At 39.4% G+C, this 23,829-nt stretch overlaps 1 protein-coding gene across 3 annotated transcripts in view; it reads left to right on the top strand.

The window, feature by feature from the left end:
- The window catches only part of PDE7B (phosphodiesterase 7B), a 346,643-nt gene extending 324,182 nt beyond the window's left edge, over positions 1 to 22,461 (top strand). For all 3 annotated transcript variants that reach the window (XM_036872058.1, XM_036872057.1, XM_036872059.1), the window contains 5 exons: positions 3,149 to 3,240; positions 6,863 to 7,007; positions 8,982 to 9,078; positions 13,945 to 14,025; positions 19,257 to 22,461. In XM_036872058.1, coding sequence (XP_036727953.1) covers positions 3,149 to 3,240; positions 6,863 to 7,007; positions 8,982 to 9,078; positions 13,945 to 14,025; positions 19,257 to 19,495 — 654 coding nt within the window. In that variant the 3' untranslated portion in view covers positions 19,496 to 22,461. The remainder of the gene's footprint in view (positions 1 to 3,148; positions 3,241 to 6,862; positions 7,008 to 8,981; positions 9,079 to 13,944; positions 14,026 to 19,256) is intronic.
- The last annotated feature ends 1,368 nt before the right edge of the window (positions 22,462 to 23,829 follow it).

Genomic DNA, 23,829 nt, shown 5'->3' with positions numbered 1-23,829 from the left:
TTGGATGTGGGTGAACAGAGGTAATTCTTAGGAGACAGCAAGTGGAGGTGTGCAAAGCTTAGGTCTTGATGCCTGGCAGACCTGTGTTGAAGGCCTTTCTCAGTTACTGACTAGCTATGTGGCCTCTCAGAGAAACCTGGGACTTCATTTGCTGTGAGTTAATGATTAAAACAGTTGACAGTTATGTGAGAATTCAATGAGATCATGTAAAGGGCCTGGCACACAGTGGGTGCTTCAGAAATGTTATCCCCCCTCCCTAAACTGCTCTTCTTCTGCATCCAGTGGAGTACCCCTACCTCCCACACAATTCTGGCCAAAACATACTTTTATTTATAATGACAGCTCCGTGAAAGGTTGTGTTTGTAATATGTATGCTATTTTCTTTTATTCTGTGCCAGCTTCCAGGCCCCCTCCATTTCCTCCCATTTTCCTGGTGCTCATCTCCAAATATGGTTTCACCAGCAAATTTCCCAAGTATCCGTTTATTCTGTCTTCAGGAAGATTATTAATGAAGATGTTAAGTCAGGCTGGCATAAATAACAATGCTTAAGGCAATTCTCCAGACACTTTTGTTCCACTCAACAGGGATATGGCGTCATTTATCATTAGGTCTTGTTACAGTTTTCCGGGCCCTTGAAAAACTCACGTGAGGGCACTCATGTCACATCTACTTGAATTAGTCTTGCAAGTGAATGCTCATGAGTGACTGAATTAAATGTCACAGCAGGGATAGAACATCTGTTACATCACACTAACCTATCACTCTCTGCTCTCATAAATCTTTACAATCAAAACAAATTAGTCTAGTATGTTATTTCTCATAAACATTGTCTTTTGCTGTGTGTAGCTCATGCCCAAAAGGAGATAATAGACTGGTTGATAAAAGTAACAAAATCTCATCACAGGTTCAAACCTGGTCAAGTGGTGTGTAAGGAATAATGACTCCTTGGCAAAGAGAAATGAATGGCAATAGAGCAGCCTGTACAGAGAGTCGGAATAAGACTCCACCTCGTGAAACTCATTCTACAAAGTCCTGGGGAGAAATCATGACCTGGTTTTAGAACCAAGAATAGTTGCAGTTTTCTTGAACTTGTTTTTTCCTAATAGACCCTAGATTGTGCCAGTCCTGGGGGATTCTCTTTTCCCATTTGCTGAAAAAGTTGAGCATTACACGGATGGCACAGATATAGTGGCAAGAAGAGTGGGGTTGCATAATGATGGAGTAGTTTTCAGTCTCTGTTCTGGCTCCATCAGTCTCCATATTATTTTCTTTGCTTCTTTCCCCTCACTTTTTTTTAATTGTGGCAAAATACACATAATATAAAATTTACCATCTTAACCCTTTTTCAGTGTACAATTCAGTGGTACTAAGTACATTTGCACTGTTGTGCAATCATCACCACAATCAAGCTCTAGAATTCATCTTGCAAAGCTGAAACTCTGTACCCACAAAACAATGTTGTGTTGGCCAAAATATTCATTCGGGTCTGTCCACAAGATGGTGCGGAAAAACCCGAACGAACTTTTTGGCCAACCCAATAACTCCCTATTCCCTCAGCTCCCCTGGCAACTGCCATTGTTTCTGTCTCCATGAATCTGAATCTGACTACTCTAGGTACCTCATATAAGCAGAATCACACAATTGCCCCCTACTTTTTTCAACTGAAGTATAGTTGATATACAATACTGTATGTTACAGGTGTACACTATAGTGATTCACAGTTTTTAAAGGTTATACTCCAGTATAGCCAATTACAAAATATTGGCTATATTCCCTATGCTGTACAATATATCTTGTAGCTTATTTTAGACATAATAGTTTATACCTCTTAATCCCTTTCCCTTACATTTCCCCTCCCCCCTTCCCTCTCCCCATTGGTAACCACTAGTTTATTCTCTACATCTGTGAGTCTGTTTCTTTTTCGTTTTATTCACCAGTTTGTTGTATTTTTTTTTTTAGATTCCACATATAAGTGATATCTCTGTACTTGTCTTTCTCTGTCTGACTTACTTCACTTCGCATAATGCCCTCCAAGTCCATCCATGTTGCTGCAAATGGCACAATTTCATTATTTTCTGTGGCTGAGTAGTATTCCATTGTGTGTGTGTGTGTGTGTGTGTGTGTGTGTGTGTGTGTGTGTGTATGTATATATATACACCACATATATATATGTATGTATATACACCACATCTTCTTTGTCCATTCATCTGTTGATGGAAACCTAGGTTGCTTCCATGCCTTGACAATTTAGCCTCACTTTTAATAAATGCTATCTTCCTGTATTTTTTGTAAGTTTATAACACCTCTTGAAACAAAATGGAGAATGAATAAATAAGAAAATAAAGGGAAAAGATTTCTTGGTGACTAGAATAGTTCTATTCTCTGTAAATGAAGTCAGTGGTAAGGCCATAATGTTTGCTAATATAGAACAAAACACAATAGCTTGTAAGAAATTACTCATTATTTAAATGGTTAGCTAATGTTCAGACAGGCAGCATACTTAAGGTCAAAGGAGAGACTGGATGTAGTAGAGGTTTCCACAAAGGAAGAAATATCAAGATAGTTGAACAAGGAAGCAACTGTAGATTCAAACCCAGACCTAATGGGCTAAGTGCCGATATACTGATCACGAAGATTATTGACAGTGGTTCTCAGACTTTAATGTCCACAATAATAAATCACCACAAAGCCACCAAAACAAGACTGCATTGACTGGGGCACATATCACACCAGAGGTTGTGAGGCCTGCCTCTGTTCTGTTAAGTAGTATGATTTTGGATTATATTATGCACATAGCCCTATGGTATCCATTACTACCTACTTTTACTGCCTCACTTTCTTTCTTCTACACTGTTACCTGAATGCACTTTCAAAACCAGACAGAGACAGGACTGCGGCTGCTAGAAATAGACCCGCATTCAGCCCTCTGGTGGAAGGTCAGCGGGGCCTTGACCCACACACACACTATTATTATAGCCTTGAGAATAGGCCTGCGGTTGTTTTATTTTGTATTTCTGCTCTGCCTCTATGTCATCAGGTACCAACTGGCCAGAGGGAAAATACTGGCCTCCACAGAGCTGTGTTCAGCGAGAGAGATCGGTATCTGGCTTCTCCCCCATTTATAGTTTTAATTTTCTTTCTTTCTAGAATATGTCTGTGCTGGAGAATCACCACTGGCGATCTACGATCGGCATGCTTCGAGAATCAAGACTTCTGGCTCACTTGCCAAAGGAAATGACGTAAGTGGCGTAGAGATGAAACATACCGATGTCCACACATTAGAGATAATACGCTTTCTCTTGGGCTTGAGACCGCCAGGGTTAATGGCAGGGAGCCAGCCCACTGTGCTTCCGGCCCGTGCTGCCTTGGTTGCCTGTCAGAGGAGATGCGGTGTCAGTTACAGCAACCCAGAAACCAGAATCCCTCTGTGAACTCTGAAAGGGCCTGGAGAGTGTAGGACCTAATGTCAGGAAAAGAGATAATAAACAGCTCTCAGCTTTCACACTCTTCGGCATCAACGCTGTGCTTTGCCAAATTCCTGTCTTTTATGTTAGCAAAATTGTCCTCCTGTGTAGATCCAAATAATAAATATTTATCAAGAAGGAACACAGGAGTTCCCAAGCTAGATTGAAGCCTAGTTCAATAAAGCGTGTTTCGTTATTGCCAGCCTTAGCAAAAGGAGAAGTCAGGAATTCTTTTCTAAAATGTCTTTTGTTAAGTAACTGAATTGGCCCCAGCAATTTTTTTTCACCAGGAATTTACCTATGTCTCTTGCATTTTAAACAGAAAAGGAAATACTAGTTTCCTGGTCCACTGTTCTTCAGCCCGGGTATTTAGGTCGAGTCCTACTAAATCCAAGACCATGGCCTCATTTCCACCTGGCCTCAGTTTAGCTGCTGTACCACATTGGCCTTAATTTAGCTGCTGCACTGTCTTCCAAGGTCACTGCTAATTCCTATCTGTTTAATTCAAATGCACAGAACCCAGGGTAGCTAGGAGGGAAAAAGTAAATAGATCCCTGTACCGTCTTTCTGAAGGGCACACAACTTAAGGTCAAGGACCACGTGGTGTCTCTCGGTAAAGCAGGCAGGATGCTCTGCGCTCGCGGGTTTACCCCTGGCATGCTGATTCCATCTCATGCTGTTTCCTAGCACCCGGAGGGAAGTGGAATTTGTGGAAGGAACTTCAATTCTGATAACATTTTACCCCCGAAACCAAATAAAACCAATCCTCACACATGGAATAAAAACTCGTGCCTTTTACTAAAACAATACATTGCAAAGATCGAAAGAATTAAGTGCAAAAAGAACTAAAAACTAGAGCAAAAAATCAAGTAAGAAGGAGGAGAAAGGAAGAGGTGAATGGTAAGGAAGCCAAAGAAAGAGAGAAGAAGAAGGGAAGGAAGGAGAAGGAGACAGGAAGGAATAAAACGACAGGAAAAAGGGAGGAAGAACCTGGGACCAGACTTGTCCCTGTAACGCCCTCCTTAATCCTGCTCGTTGCTCAATTAATATTCATTTCCTAAGATAGTTCTACTCATCCCTATGGATTCCAAATAAAAATACTATATTTTTATGTTTTTGTGGAACATAGTGTTATAAATTGCTTTTGCTAGAAGAAAAACTGTTATGCAATAATATATGTGAAAGGACTTTATAATGAAATTTACAGTCATCCTACTCATAGTGAGTATCCTATCCTCATGTAAATGCCTTCAAATCATTTTTCTGATTCTGAAAGACAGGTTAACCGTACACACTAAGGAAAAAATCAGAAAAGTATTAGTTTGCACCATATGAAGTTGCTGTTTTTGAGAGCCCAGAACAGTAGAATAATGGCAGTTTCATATGATTCAACCTAATATGAAGAAGAAAAATGAGATTACTGGTAATCCAGCAGTTCAGGAATAGTAAATGTTAACCTGGCTGGTTTGTTTCCTTTTAGTCTTTTTTTCAGTACAACTATATTTTAAAGAAATGGGGAAGTTATCTCATACAGTGTATGTCCTGCTATTTTTCACTTACTGTAAAGGTCTTTTTCCATATCATTAAACTTGCTACTAAAATAAAGTATTGCATTTCATTGCATCAAATTGTATTGACTATTGCCTATTGTTGGGAATTTAGATGATTTCCAAATTTATGTCATTACAAATAATGCTTAACAAGCATCCTTAAACATATATTTTTATCCCAAACTACGATATTCTATTTTCTCAGAAACTGTTTGTGGTTAGGAGTTATTGATCAGAAAGAAAGGTGTGAATTTTTAAGGTTCTTGTTGTATACTATCAAATTGCTTTTCCAAAAAGCTGTATCTACCTGTATTCCCATTGGTAGATTATGAGAAAATCTACCAATGTACCATCACCAAAATTGAGTTTTATCTCTATTACCTTTTTAAAATATTTGCAGATTTGACAGAGAGAGAGAGAAAGAAAGAAAGAGAAGGAGAGAGAGAGAGAGAGATTCATTGATAACAAATGAGACTAAAAATTTTTCATGTATTTACTGGCCACTGTTATTTCTTTAGAGAACAACAAAATTTTGTGTTTGATCTTTTATTTTCTTATGAGTATTATTATTCATTTGTAAGAAGTTTTTGTATTTTAACTGCAGTAACCATTTGTTATATGTTGTAAATATTATTTGAAGCTTTTAGTTTGCCTTTTAACCTGGTTCATGAAACATTTCACCTAACTAAAATAGTTATGTTTCCTGGTTATAAATTTAATAAATATTCATATTTTTAAAGAATTCATACAATATTGAAAATTATTTTTTAAGTGAAAATCATTCATAATTCCCCTAGATGTCTTTCCAAATTCTTCTCTATGACCATAGAGATCATGTCTTACATACTTTGTATCCTGTTTTTTAACATAACAATAAAACATGGTATTTTTCCATGTCAATAAATATAGCTATACATCATCATATGAAATAATTGCATAGTATGCTTGTAATGTGGTTCATTTAACCAATCTCCTATTTATGAATTCTTGTGATATTTTTCTCCCTAGAATGTTTCATTATTTTAAACAATAGGATAAACATTCTTATAACATATATCTTTACTAACTGTACCTTTACTAACATGTTCATAGTAAATTTGTAGATGAACTGTTGGTCAAATTATTTATATTTATTGCTTTTAACACTAATTCCTAAATTACCCTTCAGGAACACTGCACCAATTTACACTCTGACTAACAGAGTGTAAATTTGTTTTATTTTTCCAAAATATCCCATTTTCCATATACCATTTGTTGACCAATATATTGCTTGACCACTGCTTTTTAATGGTGCCTTAATCAACTGTGATTCTTTTTTAAGTTCCAGTATCTCTTTCCAACCTATCAGTTTTGTTCCCTTGATGGGTCTTTCCATTCCATAGAATCAATCGCTATTATTGTCTTCATTACTGTTACTATTATCATGCCCATTTCTCTCCCCATGCAAATCTTAAAGTTTGAGTTGGTTTGAACTCTATAAAAAGCACAATTCAAATGCCTGTGATTCTGTGAGTCTTTCTGTGTCCTCCTTAAAGCATACATTTCTCGTTGGCTTTCGATCTTCCCACCCATAGGAACCATGGGAATGTATAAACTGCCACAACTCTCTTCACCCACGGTTTCAATCTCTCTGTCCAGTCCTTGGCATACATCCCATCCAAGGACAGAAATGATGGTGGGTGAAAGAATCACTCTCGGGCTGCCAGGACTGGGATTCTGTGTAATAAACAGAATCAGAGGCAGAAATGAGAGCACAAGCCACCTGATGATGACAGAATCAATCAACCACCCTCCTCAAAGGGATTTGCTTTGTGTGTGTGTTTTCTCTTTCATTCTTGTGGATGCAGACAGGATATTGAACAGCAGCTGGGCTCCTTGATCTTGGCAACAGACATCAACAGACAGAATGAATTTTTGACCAGATTGAAAACTCACCTCCACAATAAAGACTTAAGACTGGAGGATGTACACGACAGGCACTTTATGCTTCAGGTAAACAACAACAACAAAAAGAAGTCATTATCCTCACTGGGTAAAACACTTAAGGACACCATCCATCATTTTAATGCATCTGAGAAGAAATATCTCCCATGGTATAAGCTAGAGCGGTGATCTACTTTATTAAAAACTTTGAGACACATGAAATTTTTAAGTGGTTTCCAAGCAAGTAAAATCTGGGTTTCACGTCAGTAAGTTGATAATATCTCATTTTTCCTTGTTTGGTAACTGCTTCACCACAACGTAGCCCTGCTGTGTAGTTGCATGCAATAAGAATCTACCACATTTTGTGGCTTGATATAAAGTTGATCACTATCATACCTGTGCAATGTAGAAAACTGTTTCTTTAATACAAAAGTATATTATGTTAACTATAGTACTAACAAAAATTGAAAAATGAGTATCCTTCCTTTACCTAAAGCCTATTTAATTAAACCCTGCTTTACTTCCTTTTACTACCTTAACTCATATTTTCATCTGAGGCTCAGACGTGTTTACCTAGTCTTACCATTTTTAGGCACCAATAAATAAATGATTCTAAGTTTAATTGAATGAATTGAATCATATCTAGCCCAACCCTTTCTGCTTCCTTCCATGGCAAAAAGCCATTTGTGAAGTAAGAAAGAACAAGATGAGAAGTGGACCTTGGAAGCAGAAGTCTGACCTGGTATCCAAACCAGAGCCTTTTGCTTGATCTTCCATTTTCTCTCATTTTCCTTCTTTCCTTTCGGCACAAAAGACTGAATGGGTGAATCCTGGATGCATCTAGATAGGCCAGCTTTAACCACGGACATGGACCTGCACGTGGGAGACTGAACCATACCGTTTTTTCCCTTCCATGCCTTCAGGCTGCCTTTGGAAGCTGTCCAACTGCTCCATCCTTTTAAGGAAATACCCTCCTCCCAGCTGTAAAACTGTATCTCCCTCCTTCTTTCTTCCCAAACTAGTCTTCTCATCCCTGAGTGCCACAGACGCCTGATTTTAGAGACTCAAGCCTAGTTGTGAGTAGCCGAAAGATTTGGCCTGGACACTTGCATTTCAAAAGGAAAGCTTGCTAACATACACGAATCCCTCAAGGGCGGAACCTGGAGGGGACTTCTGCCCCTGACCTACTCCAACATGTACTGGTGTCCCCATTCACCAGGAAATAAAGAACCAACCAGGTTCGCGACTTAATATGATTCAGGCTCTCCCAGACCCCAGCACTGCTAGCAGTTCTGTGATCCCAAAGAACTCGGTCAAAACCAACAGACCTTGCTGATGGACGGGCATGCCACCAGAAGCCCATCTGGGCAGTGGGCTCTTGGCAGTTGGTAGTTAAGGGGGAGAACTTACTTCTCTGGAAATCCAAGGAAACCCTCCCAGGGTCAGCATCTCTGACAAAAGCTGGTATCCCAGATGCAGAACAGTGTGAGCAAAGCCAAGAAGGCCCAGATTTATCTCTGCAAACCAAACACTCCTAGGCTTGATATGACTTAGCTCCCTGGCTGGCAGTCTGAGCTTGTTCACACTCACAGACACGGGCATATAAATGCAAACACAAATAATTTAATGTATGGAGTCGGTCAATGTGGCCACTGTGAGAGTGAGGTCCCAGTGATCTCACTTGAGCCTGGCTGGGGCCCCTGCGGCCTCCCTGCCCACACCACAAGGAGTGGAACAGCAGAAGGAGCCAGGCCACGGCTTTCCTTGGCCTGCCTGCCCCACGTCTCCTCCAGGCAGCTCTGTGTCCTTGGACGATGGCTCTTCTCTCCTTCTCACTGCTATAAAGTGGGAGTTCTGAATGAAGGTTTTGTGTGGTGATGAATAAGTGCTGTTTCCTGAAGAGGCACGTCAGGGAAGCCTCTATGAATACAGGCCTGGTACCATGAGGCCGACCAGCAGGTCTGATGGCCCCTTGGGCTTGGGGTGCATTTGCTGCTCAAAGATCATCCTCTGACCATCTCTCCCTGCCCTGTCATTTCTCAGATTGCCTTGAAGTGTGCTGACATTTGCAATCCTTGTAGAATCTGGGAAATGAGCAAGCAATGGAGTGAAAGGGTCTGTGAAGAATTCTACAGGCAAGGTTAGTAGTGATCCGACAGCTGATTTTTCATTGCCCCTTCTCCTTTCAGGCATTTATCCTAATAAAACAGGAAATGGATCATCTATCATGACATTTGTTCTTTCATCAACTCTTATTATCCCAGCCTTTCTCTTTAACCCTCTTGCGAACCATCCAGCCCTTTTCTGGAAATAATTTGAAAATATTAATAAATAACACTGATTTACCATGGAAACAGGTAATAATGAGGTACAGTAAAAATGAGCAAAAGGGGGATATGTATATATAATTTGTTAACGGTTTTTCTCTGTGGATATAAGAATGTGCAGGACTGTTTGATTTTTACTCTGACCTTCATTTTTATGAGCTGAGCACAGCCTAAAGGCTAAATGCCATTTGGGATCAATGTTTTCCACTCTGACAGAAGGACTTAGACTTTTTTTGTATTCCTTTCCCTCACTTTCTTAAATAAAGTGAATAATGAAGTAGAGCACAGCTGGCCAGTGTTCATCCTCTCAAATATATACAGTGAAAAGACAAGTGGCCCCAAGTTAGGGTATAAATTTTAAGAGATTAACCTCATTCAGAAGTAAAGCAATGAATTAACAGCAGGATCTTGATGTTGGGTGGGATCTTGGCCTTTAAACACAGCTTGTTTCTTCAGGCCCGGTTTCAGTGCTCAGGATGTTTTTTCAGGCACAACAGTGCCCTGATGTTAGTGACAGGATCAGGTCTGAGAGGCTGAGAACAAATAAAGCGTGAAGTGTCCCACATACCAGTTCTGTGGGGAGGTCAAGTAGCAACAGTGAGCCTTTTGGAGAAGCCTCCGTAGAAAGATGTGTCAGTGACACTGAGATGGTCCCAAAGACAGAAGACAAAGCAGAACGGATAGGGTTCATGTGGGACCAGAAGGCTCTGCTCCCCATCTCTTTCCTTTGAGTAAAAGCACTCATGGAGCTCCCTCTCTATGTACTTTCACTTCAAATGAGTGTGACTGGTTAGAAAACAAAAGGACAGTTCTAGTTGCCCATGATATAAAATCTCCACTGAGAGAAAAACAAAAGGCAATATGATGAACTTAGAGCAAGGAGGTTTCGGGTTAGATAAGATAAATACTTTCTTTACTATAAGATACAGAAAATATTGAAATAACATAGCGAGAAAAGGGCTAGGATCTTCATCCTTGATCAAGCAATGATTCTATTCTGTCCCTCTTGGTTTTGACTCAGTCATGCATTCTTGTTGGCACTGATTGGAGTTTAACCCTTTCATTTGCTTATCTTGGACCCTATTTGGATTATGAGCAACTTGGGGCCGGGACCATGTCCCTTGGGCAGATGGTAAGGCCCACAGAGCTGGTGAGTCGAAGTTGTTAACTAAGTGGAGTCAATGGGATCTACCAATAAAGGTAATCTGTAAGATGTCTTGGCAAAAACTTGTCCTCATAACAATATGCATGCACAGCATTATAAGATAGAACAACCTAGAATATTTGTAACTCTGATCACTAAAGGTGAGCTTTCAAACACTTTGCTCTAGCACGTTTCCTAGCAGAGAAAGGAGAATACAGAGGGCATGTCGGGTCCTTTTTATTTAATAGCCTTATGGTCTAGCAGAAGTTCAGCTTATTTAAGAGGAGACCAGACTCTCTGGTTATCCAAACTTCTTGTCCTCCATACTGAATTATTTTTTTAGAAATTCTATAAAGCACCATTTGTATCATTCTGATTAATCTTCTTCTGGCTTTCAGTTTAGGATTTGGGCTTCCATAGACTGCTAACAGCCCCAGCCAAAGTATCTTTAATGATTTGTGATGTTGAACAAAGGAAAAACCCTAAAATCTAGGTCAGGGACAGAAGGGGAAAGGAAGATGAGATCCCACGAATTAGGAAGACAGTGTTAAATTCTCAGAACAGACATTAGGATTCAAACATCATTCACCCTCTTCCCCTCAGTGCCTTAAAAATGTAGAATTTCTGTCCTATTGTAACTGCAGATTGGTATTTCTCAATGAACCAAGATTCCCAGAAGTTTTCATTGAACATCTGCTTCCAGCCTTGTCTAATCCTCAGCAAAGCTGTGATTTTCCTATGTGCAAAGACCCACTGGGGGTGTCATGAAGGAGGCAAAGAATTATAGTTAATGTTTCATAAGCTCAAAATACTAACCAGTAGAGTTCCTGGAGGAGAGAAACTCCAATTTTCCTCTTTGTATTCTCTACATTGATTAACAAAGTGTCTGAAATATGCAGTGCTTTGTAAATATATGTTGAAATAAGTGAATGACTAAATGATCCAATTGGAAGACCTCTTATGGTAGAGGTCACAGGAGAAGACCTAGTGCTGAGGATGGCAGAATCTGAGCTGGGTATTCAAGGATGTGTAGTGACTGCACTTTCCAATAGGATAAACGCGAGGCACATGTAGCTAGTTAAATTTAAATTAATTAGATTAAATAAAATGGAAAATTTAGTTCCTCAGTTTTCTTGATCTGATTTCAAGGGGCTACTATAGTGGGCAGTGCAGAGAACATTTCCATCATTGCAGACAGTCCCAGTGGTCTAGATAGAGAGGAGTAGAAATGGACAGAAGCACTGCGGACCATCCCCCTGCCTCATAGACCAGCTTGGTCCCATAGAAGGTAAGAATATGAGGATCTGTTGAGGCCCCTGTGCACCAGGCTAAAAGTAGAGAACATGGCAATGGGAGTCATCTTAGAAAGTACAGTTAGGGCAACATGTATAATTGAAGCAGAAGAAATACTAAAGAAACTAGCTAAGAAGCAAAAAATCGGAATGAGTTATTAAGAAACCAGATAAAGAAAATGTGGTGTATGTATACAATGGAATACTACTCAGCCATAAAAAAGAATGAAATTTTGCCATTTGCAACAACATGGATAGACCTGGAGGGTGTTATTCTTAGTGAAATAAGTCAGACAAAGAGAGACAAATACTGTATGTTTTCACTTATCTGTAGAATCTAAAAAATAAAACAAATGAATGAATGTAACAAAACAGAAACAGACTCACAGATACAGAGAACAAACTAGAGGCTACCAGTGGGGAGAGGGAAGGGGGAGGGACAAGATAGAGATAGGGTATTAAGAGGTACAAACTTCTAGGTATAAAATAAATAAGGTACAAGGATGTGGCACTTCCCTAGTGGTCCAGTGGTTAAGACTCCGTGCTTCCACTGCACGGGGCGCAGGTTTGATCCCTGGTCAGGGAACTAAGATCCCACATGCCGTGTGGACAAAAAAAACAACAAAATAAAGATAAATATTAAATTTTTTTAAAAAGATACAAGGATGTAATGTACAGCACAGGGAATATAGCCAATATTTTATAATAACTTTAAATGAAGTATAATCTATAAAAATATTGAACCACTATGTTGTACACCTAAAACGAATATAATATTGTAAATCAACTATTCTTCAATTTAAAAAAAAAGAAAGAAAGAAACCAGACTAGAGTCAGGCAGAGTGAAAGTAGGGAAAATAGATGTTTCAACAGAGGAATAAACAGGATTTGCTTCCTCAATACAGAGGGTGGAGGGAAGGAAAAATCAAAGACAACTCCTCCAAAGTGTCAGACTTAACTGAAAAATCACTATTAACAGAACTATGGAGGTGAGGAGTAAAACCAACTTTAGGAGAATTCATTTTAATATTAAATGGTGCCATGCCCTGCCCTCAGAAGGCTATTATCATCTGACTTCCCTGAACTCCTCAGTTAAGCCAAAGGGAGTTCCTCACATCAGTTTTGAGAATCACGAGGGCCCGAGAGACCATGGGAGCCATGGCTACAGTCTTAGAGAAAATGACGGAAAAGTGGCATCTCAAAAGATCCTAGCTCAATGGTTAAGTGCAGACCCTCTGAAGCCAGACTTTCTGGGTTGGAATCCAGGTTCCCCTCTTCACTGGCAGAAGGACCTTAGGTCAACATACTTCCCTATGCTTCATCTCAATTTCTGCATCTGTAAAATGGGGGTTATAGTGAGGTTGTTATGAGGATTAAATTAATTAAATAGGTAAAATGCTTAGAACGTGCCTGACACACAGTAAGCATGATATAAATCTTATGTGTTTCTCTCCTCTAGTTTAGAGGAGTGCACTCACAACTGTGAACTCAGCTAATGTTTCTGAGACCCAGCTTCTGTACTGATTAACCAGATTGTTTTTCCCAACGAAATAATTATGCACAATTTTTCACCTTCAGGAAGAATTGATAAAATACTTTGATAAAGCTTTGCATGATGTATTTCTCTTTTGATCTAGCTGATGGAGACATTAAAAAGAAAGATCATCCTGAGCTTTATACTTTCTTTAACCTTCATTTACACTAAGTAAAACTCTAAGGAGTCAGAATGAAAGATACCAGACCCTTATTTTGGATTAATTTTGTAGCTACAGAGATGCTCTTCAAATGAGATATTTCTACTTCCTCTTCCCGATTTCCTGCCTACTAATTATTCCCGGTTGTTCAGGTGAAACCAGATGAGGGTCAGGCAGAGTGAAAGGAGGGGAAAAGCATAAAACCTGTTTTCTTAATCTGCAACTTAAAACCAGAACTTCCATCTCATATTAGGAAATTGGCCATTCGTTTTCTTGTTTTTACAGATTTTTGTTCAAAAGTTTATTCTAATCCCAGAGCATACCTATTTACAATGAGCCTATTGTAAATGATCGTCGATACTCTGATATTTTAAATTTTCGCAGAAGCTACCAGAGCAGAGCAGAGCCAGTTGTTGCTAAAGGGTTCCTAGTGATAAGGCAGGGAACAGTAATTCCCAGATAACTTCTTCCAACTAGATCATTAAAACTATCCATACTCATTCTTATAGGTTCTTGATTACCAATGTGTTTCTTCTTTTTTCTTCTTAGGTGACCTTGAACAGAAATTTGAACTGGAAATCAGTCCTCTTTGCAATCAACAGAAAGATTCAATCCCTAGTATACAAATTGGTGAGTCGAATTCAATTTTAATTTTAAATGAATAGTTTCAGCACCTCTGCTAAGAGTCACTAAGAAGATCTACACACAGCTTTCTCAAGATCCAAACTAGAGGTTTAATCAACGGCCCTTTGAATGGCCGAGTCCAAATGAACACTCTAGTCGTGACTAATTACCAACTGAGATGAAAAATAGGGTAAAGGCTTTGTTATAGACCCTTAATAACTAACCTGTATTAACTTTGTAGTTCAGAATTGAATCAAAACCAAATGAGTAGAGTAAAGTAACAAGAATCACCTATTGGCTGCTGAAGATCGGATTAGCTCACACTCTCTTTAGGACATGAAGGGTGGGAAGTCTGCAGCTCAGGATCCTTCCAATTTGGTCATTACCCTTCATCCTCAATGCTCAATACTAGGGGCTTGGTCCCAGGGCCCAGGCCCCACCAGCCATGTGACATGGGATCCCATGCTTCTCTAGTCTTCACTTCAAAATGGATTTTAAGTCTCATTCTCTTAGGACCACACTCTCAAGTGTCAATTGCAATAAACTGTTAAACGGTGATATTAATGCCTCTAAAATAATTGTTTGTTTCTATCACTCCTTGAAACACTCACCGATTCCATCTACGTTTAAAGCAAGTCTTTCTTTTCCTTGCAGTTCCCTCCAATTAAAACCAAACTCAGTTGATGGACACTTAGGTTGCTTCCATGTCCTGGCTATTGTAAATAGAGCTGCAGTGAACATTGTGGTACATGACTCTTTTTGAATTATGGTTTTCTCAGGGTATATGCCCAGTAGTGGGATTGCTGGGTCATATGGTAGTTCTATTTTTAGTATTTTAAGGAACCTCCATACTGTTCTCCATAGTGGCTGTATCAATTTACATTCCCACCAACAGTGCAAGAGGGTTCCCTTTTCTCCACAGCCTCTCCAGCATTTATTGTTTGTAGATTTTTTGGTGATGGCCATCTGACCGGTGTGAGATGATATCTCATTGTAGTTTTGATTTGCATTTCTCTAATGATTAGTGATGTTGAGCATTCTTTCATGTGTTTGTTGGCAATCTGTATATCTTCTTTGGAGAAATGTCTATTTAGGTCTTCTGCCCATTTTTGGATTGGGTTGTTTGTTTTTTTGATATTGAGCTGCATGAGCTGCTTGTATATTTTGGAGATTAATCCTTTGTCAGTTGCTTCATTTACAAATATTTTCTCCCATTCTGAGGGTTGTCTTTTCGTCTTGTTTGTAGTTTCCTTTGCTGTGCAAAAGCTTTTAAGTTTCATTAGGTCCCATTTGTTTATTTTTGTTTTTATATCCATTTCTCTAGGAGGTGGGTCAAAAAGGATCTTGCTGTGATTTATGTCATGGAGTGTTCTTCCTATGTTTTCCTCTAAAAGTTTTATAGTGTCTGGCCTTACATTTAGGTCTTTAATCCATTTTGAGTTTATTTTTGTATACAGTGTTGGGGAGTGTTCTAATTTCATTCTTTTACATGTAGCTATCCAGTTTTCCCAGCACCACTTATTGAAGAGGCTGTCTTTTCTCCATTGTATATTCTTGCCTCCTTTATCAAAGATAAGGTGACCATATGTGTGTGGGTTTATCTCTGGGCTTTATATCCTGTTCCATTGGTCTATATTTCTGTTTTTGTGCCAGTACCATACTGTCTTGATTACTGTATCTTTGTAGTATAGTCTGAAGTCCGGGAGCCTGATTCCTCCAGCTCTGTTTTTCTTTCTCAAGATTGCTTTGGCTATTTGGGGTCTTTTGTGTTTCCATACAAATTGTAAAATTTTTTGTTCTAGTTCTGTGAAAAATGCCATTGATAGTTTGACAGGGATTCCATTGAATCTGTAGATTGCTTTGGGTAATATAAAAAAATAAATAAATGAAATAGATAACTAATAAGAACCTGCTGTATAAAAAATAAATAAATAAATAAAATGTTAAAAATAAAAACATGTTGCCACATAAGTGAAATACAGCAGTTAAAGGCTGCATGTTAATTTCAAGATTTGTTAGAGCAGAGATAATAAACTTAAAAAAAAAAAAAAAAAAACTCAGAACTTTAACTCTTTTACTTATAAACTATGGCCCTGACATGTACCAGTTCATGTTTTTCACCAGTTCCCACAGACCTCAGACAGCTTAACACATTCAGCTTAAACCTCTGCAAGCTCAAGGCTTAATGCCTGGAGATTGGGAGCGAAAGGGGCACCTGAAAACATCAGTTGAAAATTGAGAAAACCAGAGCCAGTTAGAATGATATGCTTCCAATTACTGAGTGTCAAATAATTGAATCCACAGTCCCACAAAAGAGTCACAAAGTCAACCTAAGGAAATAGGAACAAAATCTATCTAGTTTAAAAAATTTGAAGGGAATATACAAATGTTAAAATTGATGTGTTGGAACTCTGAGATTATTGGTGATCTTTTTTTTTTCCAAATTGCCCTTAATATTGTTACGTTCTTTTTACGATTAAACCGATTCCTCCACCTTAAAAAGGGAGAGGGGTGTTGTTATAAAAAATAAAACCCTGCAAGAAACCAGAGCAGATGAAGCTACAGAACTGCAGGGGAGGGGGAAGGGCATCAACATCAACAGAAATGCAGCCTCAGCCTCTTTGGATCCAGTGCCCTAACAAGTTGGAAATTCTGCAGATGTGATTCAAAAGGAATAGACCCTGAACCAAAATCCTAATCCTGGGACCCAGCTTGTTAAATTCTGGCCAGAAAGAAATTTGCCAGGCACCTGTTAAAGACATTTTGAGCCCCCAGAGAAAAGCATTCACATTATTAAGCACACAACCTAGATTTTCAAGACAGACTTGATTTCAGAGATTCTATTCTCTTGTTGTCATGAGAACACACTTATTTTGTCAGATCATATGTCCTGATTTTCAGCTCAGGAAAATGTGGTTACCATAGATACCTGTTTTTAAAATGGGACGGGGATTGAGTGAAAAGGAAAATCCCATGGATGCTACACTAGCACACCAATAAAGAGAAAGAGGTGATTGATAATAAAACAACCCTTAGTAGATAAATCTTTCGGTCTCTGTTCCACATCTCCCAGCTCTGTAGATTCAAGGCTGGGAGGTGTGGTGTGCAGAGGTAGATCAGGCTAAACTGGAAAAACCCAAATAGATCAACAGAATCTAATGGGAACTGTGGGCTCCAGGCTCCCAGACGAAGATTTTTCCAGTGGGTGCTAAATAATGCAGCTAGTTCCTCTGTTCTGATTCCCCTGGGACTGAAAATGTCCCCTCTCTTTTTCCTTTCCCAATCCGCAGTGAGGATTTCCTGAGTGCCATCTCAGGCTTAGACCTGATTTTCTGTTTAAGTAATTCATATTTACCCAAGTGAGACAGGGATTTAATATCCACCCCCCCACCCATATTCCTCCCCTCTCCCCATCAAACTCTACATTTTAAAAAGAAGGCATTAAATCAAATGAATCTCTAATTGGTGCAGCCTATAGAAAGATGAGGAGAAAGAGGCTTTCCTTCAATCCCTGTGTACTCCGAAGCCATCATTTCTCCCCTGCCCCACTCCCACCACTCCAGGAAGACAATATCCCGGCAAAGTCAGGCTCTGCATCGCTTGAATAGAAGCGGGAGGTTTGCACAAATACACAAGGAACCTATGGGGCAGGCTCCCAAATCTGATCGTGCAGAAGCCTTTCTTCATGTGAAAAACTGCCTCATGGAGTTTCTTCAGACTTTAAAATCACTCTTCTATCTATCTATCTCCTATAAGAGGTCTTTATATCTGACGAGTAGAAATACAGAAGTGTAATTCCAGAGTAATTTCAGGAAGAAAATGAGTTGATTTTTAAGTACTGGATTTTTAAATGCGGGATTTGTAACTTTTTTTATCCTTAAGGTAAACCTCATAAATATTCACAACTTAAACTTTAGAATAGTATAATATTGCACACTATCTTTTTAGATACCTAATATCTAATCTCTCTTGAGATGAAAGATATCAAAATTAGATATGGAGATTGTGAAGGAGGTGAAGAAAATTCCAGAATAGCAAGCAAGAACATTCCAAAATGAAATCCTTGCTTGCTGACTCCCTGTATAACCTTATCAAGATGTAGACAGTAAGTCACTGGCTTAACCTTCCTCCTCAGGTTCACATAATCTAAAATAATCTTATACTATTTAAATCATATTTCACATCTGATGAGATGGTGCAGGCACGTACAATAACATTTTGCTTTGCCGCATTCTTTTTTCATCTCTAGAGCATCCTCAAAGGCCAAGTATCTGCTGTTCATCCAATAAAAGGATAATCGAATCAAGCCTTATCATTCACATGCCTGTAAACATACAGGGTTAGTTGTTGGAAGATTTCGTTAGCTGAAAAACACTTGCCTTTTCTCCCCATACCTATATTTCAGGGAAATACAATAAAACCTAAATATATCCAAATTTGTGATGAGTCCAGTTATTCCAGCCTAGACTGGAAGTTATCTTTGCTTTAATAAATCATGTTTAATATGGAAAGCACATTAACAGTGAAACATGGTTAGAAAGCAACAAGTCTAAAATAATTAAGAGAACAGACATGCAAACAAAGAAGTCTCATATCAATCCATCTTATCTAGTCATTCAAGCAGAACTTTTACGCAGGTAAAAAATCTGTATTGAAGACGAATGAACTTTTATTACCTACACCTAGTTGTTTAACATAATTGAAAGTAAGACAAAACTGTGAAACGATAATCCTGAAAAAATATCCTACGGGGTAGATGTATGAATTCTTCAGATGGTCTAAATCAACAAGGTGCCCCTCCCTGGTATCATTTGCTCTCTCCTCCCCTCCCCCACCCACCCTCCTTAGTTCTAGCACAAACTTTTTTTTACTTTTTTCTTTATATGTCTTCCCCCTTCTTCAAATAATAATAGCCAATATTTATTGAGTGTTTTTTATGTGCCAGGAGCTTTCTAAGCATCTTCACATGTGTTAAGTCATTTCATTGTCATAACAACCCTATGGGTTTGGTATCCTTCTTAACGCCTTTCTACAACTGCAGAAACTGAGGCACTGAGAGGTTAGATGCCAAGCCCAAGGTGACATATCCTATGCTTCGACACTGGGGGCAGGGACCACATCTTGGTGGCCTTCTTACCCACGGGCCCAGTCCATCGTGGGCCCAGTCATGTTTGTTAGGGAGGAAGAAGTAGGTCTTACTGCCCTGCTGGTGATGAGATTGGCCTTGCCTGTTCCAGGTTTCATGACCTACATCGTGGAGCCCCTCTTCCGTGAATGGGCCCGTTTCACAGGACACAGCGCCCTGTCTGAGAGCATGCTAAGCCACCTGGCGCACAACAAAGCCCAGTGGAAGAGGCTGTTGCCCAACCAGCACAGAAGCAGCAGCGGTGGCGGTGGCAGCGGCGGCCCAGACCACGCCGGCCCAGGGACGGCCCAGGCTGAGGAGCAGACCGTGACCGAAGGCGACGCCCCATAGTGCCAGCCAGGCCTGCCCCCTGCTCTGCACACTGAGAATGCCAGCCTCCTCGCGCAGAGGCCTCTGGGAGGGCAGATGCTCTGAGGGGCTCTTGCCGGTAAACCCAGCCCCTCTCTGGGTGTCGTCCTGGGGCTCTTTGGAACGCCACCCTCCTCCCACTCACCTGCCTCCCTCCTTTTTCCAAGTGTACAGAAGCCATCCGTCACCTCAGCATTAGCTGCCGAAATAAGCAACTCCATTCCGCCATGAGGGAGCTGATTCCAGGGGCCGGCTTGGCCCTCGAGGTGAAGACTGGGGAGTAAGAAAGAGGTGCTCCTGCCGTGGGCCCCTCGGGTCCTGGGTCACACTGAGACAGGCGGCACTTCCTAAGTCCAGAGCATTTTTAGCATTGGCCGTTGGACTGCTGATCTGCATGACAAAAACACCAGCATATTTGGAACTCCAAGGATATTGGTTTCAAGTGCAAGAGCACAAATGAGAGCGTGAGAGAAAGTACCTTCTATTTTAATAATAATTATTATTATAAAAATAATAATAAATCTTTTTAACTTTTCTATTTTATGCACTAGACAATGGATCTAAAACTACGGGCAAACATTACTCAGTGTACCCAAACTCGAACAGAGGGTTCACTGTTTTCTTACGGACTTTATGCCACTTTGGGTCAGAGATTTGGCATCTTCTCAATTAAGAAACCACGTTTCCTATCCGATCCAAGGGGAAGGTGCTGTACAGTTCATTCCTTTGCACCATTTGCCAATCTGTCTTTTATCGATAACTCAGATTCAGTGACATGTTTATATCCACACCTGTACATTCTCTGTAAATATCAAGCGCTACTGATTCCCATGCCAAAATACATGAGCATTATGGGACTGCTACCTGTATAAACAATGGCACTGTGAACAGAATACTGTTAGTTTTAATACAAGAGAATGCATTTGTAAATATGGTATAGAGTTTATTAATATACTGTTGTTTGCAGATAAAGGCCTTAACTTTAAACATCTTTCATCTTCTGAAAGCTGCCCAACTTAAATCCCCACAGATGTCCTTCTGAACTGCCTTCCCATGTCCATCTTTATGCTTTCCAGCTAAGGTCACAAAGCAAAACTGAATAAAGTCTTTGAGGAAATATTTTGGAAACTTCACACGCATTCCACTTGAGACCATAGTGTTTAATCTGTGGCACCAAGCATTGTTTCCTCAGATGAACAAGACCCTTCAGCAAGCCTGAAGTCACTTTCAACACAGCAATGTTGCACTCTTTTAACAAGCCAGCTGATAAGCTTGTGTTTATACGACTCTTGTCATGGACATGGCAGTGTGTCAGCCTTGCGGGACACATAGCAGGTCTCACAAACCTTCCGTGACCCTGTCATCTATCCATCAGGGACTTCCCTGCTCCCCTAGCACACTGTCGTCTGTTCTGGCTACAGTACCAAAGCATCTTTGGTTTATGGTTGGCATGCATTTCTTTGGTTTATGGTTGGCGTGCATTTCTTTGGTGTCAATAGTAACTGGATTTTCCTTTTTCATTTCATGTGAACAACTACGCAACTGTTTAGCAGACGTTAACATAATTTAAGGATAGAAAATATTTCAGTTGTCTGATAGAATTTACCTTCCTGGGCAGGTTTTTGTTGCCATTTTTTCTGCATATACTTGGCCGGAAAATCAATTTGTTACAGCATTCTTTCTCTAGTCAGCTAAACTCTGTGCATTGAACCTTTTCTTTAGAAGTTCTAGCATAACTAATGTTAGATGAAAATTGGCAATGCCCCCTTTCTTTTTACCTTAAACAATGTGGTAGTGGGAGAATGATACTATGATTGTTTCTGCCACTATCAAGGTGTTTCGCAAGCTGATAGAACGTCAGCTAACTAACTCTCATTTCCTAAGTGCAACTCTTTTTTTTTTTTTCTTTCCTCCTAACGTACAAGTGAAACGTTAGAAACTTGACTGGATTGTATTAAGTTCCTGCAGAAAGACCGAGGCTTTCAGAATAAAGGTTTAGAGGAAATTTGGAAAGTTGGTTGTACTTTCACTAAAGCAGAAGAGATTGTCAGATGGTACTAAAGAAAGTGTGAAAACTTCATGAAATGGGTGGATGATAAGTTGAAATTATTGATATGGGTAAGAGAGGAAGTTGTGAAAACTTAACACTAACTTTGGGTTTTTTCCTGTAATAACTATGAACTGACACATGATTTTTTATTGCTTTAATACTCTGAAGCTCTCAGCTTGGTGAAGCCCCAAAAGAGAAAGTATTGAATGTATTTCTGCTTCCAAACCTCTCTTATTTTGGTTTGGTTTGGGCTTTTGAGTAGTCTCTGTTTTTAATGTACATGAGATCAAATCAAGGAAAGCAATTACTGGGGAAGATACAGTAGAGATAAGAAAGAAGATGCTATTTTAGCTAATGGAGCCTCTACTTTGAGTTTAGGAAATGGACTTTGTTTAAACTATATTTATATAATAATTTAAATAAATAAGACTGGACGCGGTTTTAGTAGTTCCAAATTTATAGGACAAAAGTGTATTAGGTCTTGAAGAAGAGCTCACAGAGAAAACTACCAAATATCTAACAGTTAAGCCTATGAAGCAGCTACTAGTACAATAAAAATTTGAAGTAAAATGAGATGTGATGCATAAACTAGATACATTTGTCTCCTTCTTGCAACCATCTGGAGATTTCTTGAGTTTCTCATTTTTTGACAAAAAAAAAAAAAAGAAAAAGAATATGAAAACTCTTTCTTTTTCCTGCCTACTGGTGGCTCTCTAGCAATATTTCAATAGAAGGTGTCAGTGTCCACTTACTAGTTAAGACACAGCTGTTGGATCACCCGTGGACTTTATCTTCACATTCTTTTTCTCTTAGTCCCTGGACCATCACGAGCTGACTTCCCGAGTTTAATTCCTTCAGTGCTTGAGAAGAAAGGAATCAAAAAGCTATTTTTAGTAAGTGAAAGCTAAAGTTAAAATCAAATTAAGAGAGAGAGAATAGATATCACTGCCAGGCCTGATAGGCAAAGCCTTTTTCTTTTTACAGCACCTGTGAACAGTCAGAACCTTGTTCCTGGACCGCTGACCTCCCCATAACTCCCTGCTAGGCTGAGTGAAAATCCTGCTCTGTTTCTACCTGCCTAAGGCTTCCCGCAATGGGACGTGGAGCGTGTCCTGCAAAGCTGTCACCAGGTAGTGCTTCCTACAAGCCACAGACTTGTTTTGTAACCTTTTCTGATGTTGAATCAGATCTGCTCACTGATTTGAACATTGGTTATGAGCTTGTAGCTCACTGTATTTCTTATGCTTTGTTCTTTTACGCAAACCCTTACAATTGTGTTGTTTTGTGTACACACGTGAGGTTTGGAAAAAAAAAAAAACACACCTTGTGAGTTTTTGCTCAAAATGTGGCCGAAATATCCATTGGCATGTCTAGATAAACAATTAAAAATAAAGATAATTTCTTAAAAATACTGCAATATGAAAATATTCTGATTCTCACCAGGTAACATGTTACCAGCCAACCAATCAGATTCAAGGTCAAGGTCAAGAGCACAGATGCAGCCGTGGTCCACGGGACTCATTCCACCAGGGGCTGCAGAAACAGCCATGTCCATGAAGCCATCATTTGCCAGTTAGTACCAAGATAGGGAAAAAGGGCCACCATTCAGCTCTGCATTTCCCCTGAGTCCTGATATTCTTCTGACCCACATTTGTCAAATTCATAGATGAATGAGAATGAGGTACAATGTTTTAGGTTGGGGAAACATAGTGGACTTACTTGTGAAAACTATGGTCTTGCATTTCAGGATTGGAAGCCAGCAAGAACAATAGAACAGTTCAGTCAGGACAACTGAGTGTCTAAATCTATCTGGAAATAGAGGAGAAAAAAAAAAACCCACCACCCATGGTTCCCAGAAACAGTCTTGTATCTTTACATAGTGTCCTCATATTCATTTTGTTAAGATTTGTATTCAGAATCTCACTGATTCCCTAATGCTTCCCCATGTCTGAATGCAAAGTCACTTTTTTCATTTGTCCACACTCCATATCATCCAATCAAAATCAAAAGTGGGACCCCAGTGGTTTCCCAAGTAAAGGTCAGACATGACTTTCAAATGTACCCAGGAACCTAGCAGACACATCGTCAAATAGGCCAAGCCTATGTAAGCAATTGAATTTAAATCAATGAATTTTTTTTTAAAGAAAAATCTTTTATTGCAATAAATATAGTATATGCTGTTTCATACCCAAGAAGCAAAATAGAGCTATTTATTCGTATTTATATTTAAAGTATATTTTTAAAGAATAGTTCAATTGGCAAATTT

This window comes from Balaenoptera musculus, chromosome 12, assembly GCF_009873245.2.
Source record: "Balaenoptera musculus isolate JJ_BM4_2016_0621 chromosome 12, mBalMus1.pri.v3, whole genome shotgun sequence".
NCBI classification, from domain to species: domain Eukaryota; kingdom Metazoa; phylum Chordata; class Mammalia; order Artiodactyla; family Balaenopteridae; genus Balaenoptera; species Balaenoptera musculus.
Note: the sequence above shows the minus strand (reverse complement) of the source record. Positions and strands in the feature narration are given on the sequence as shown.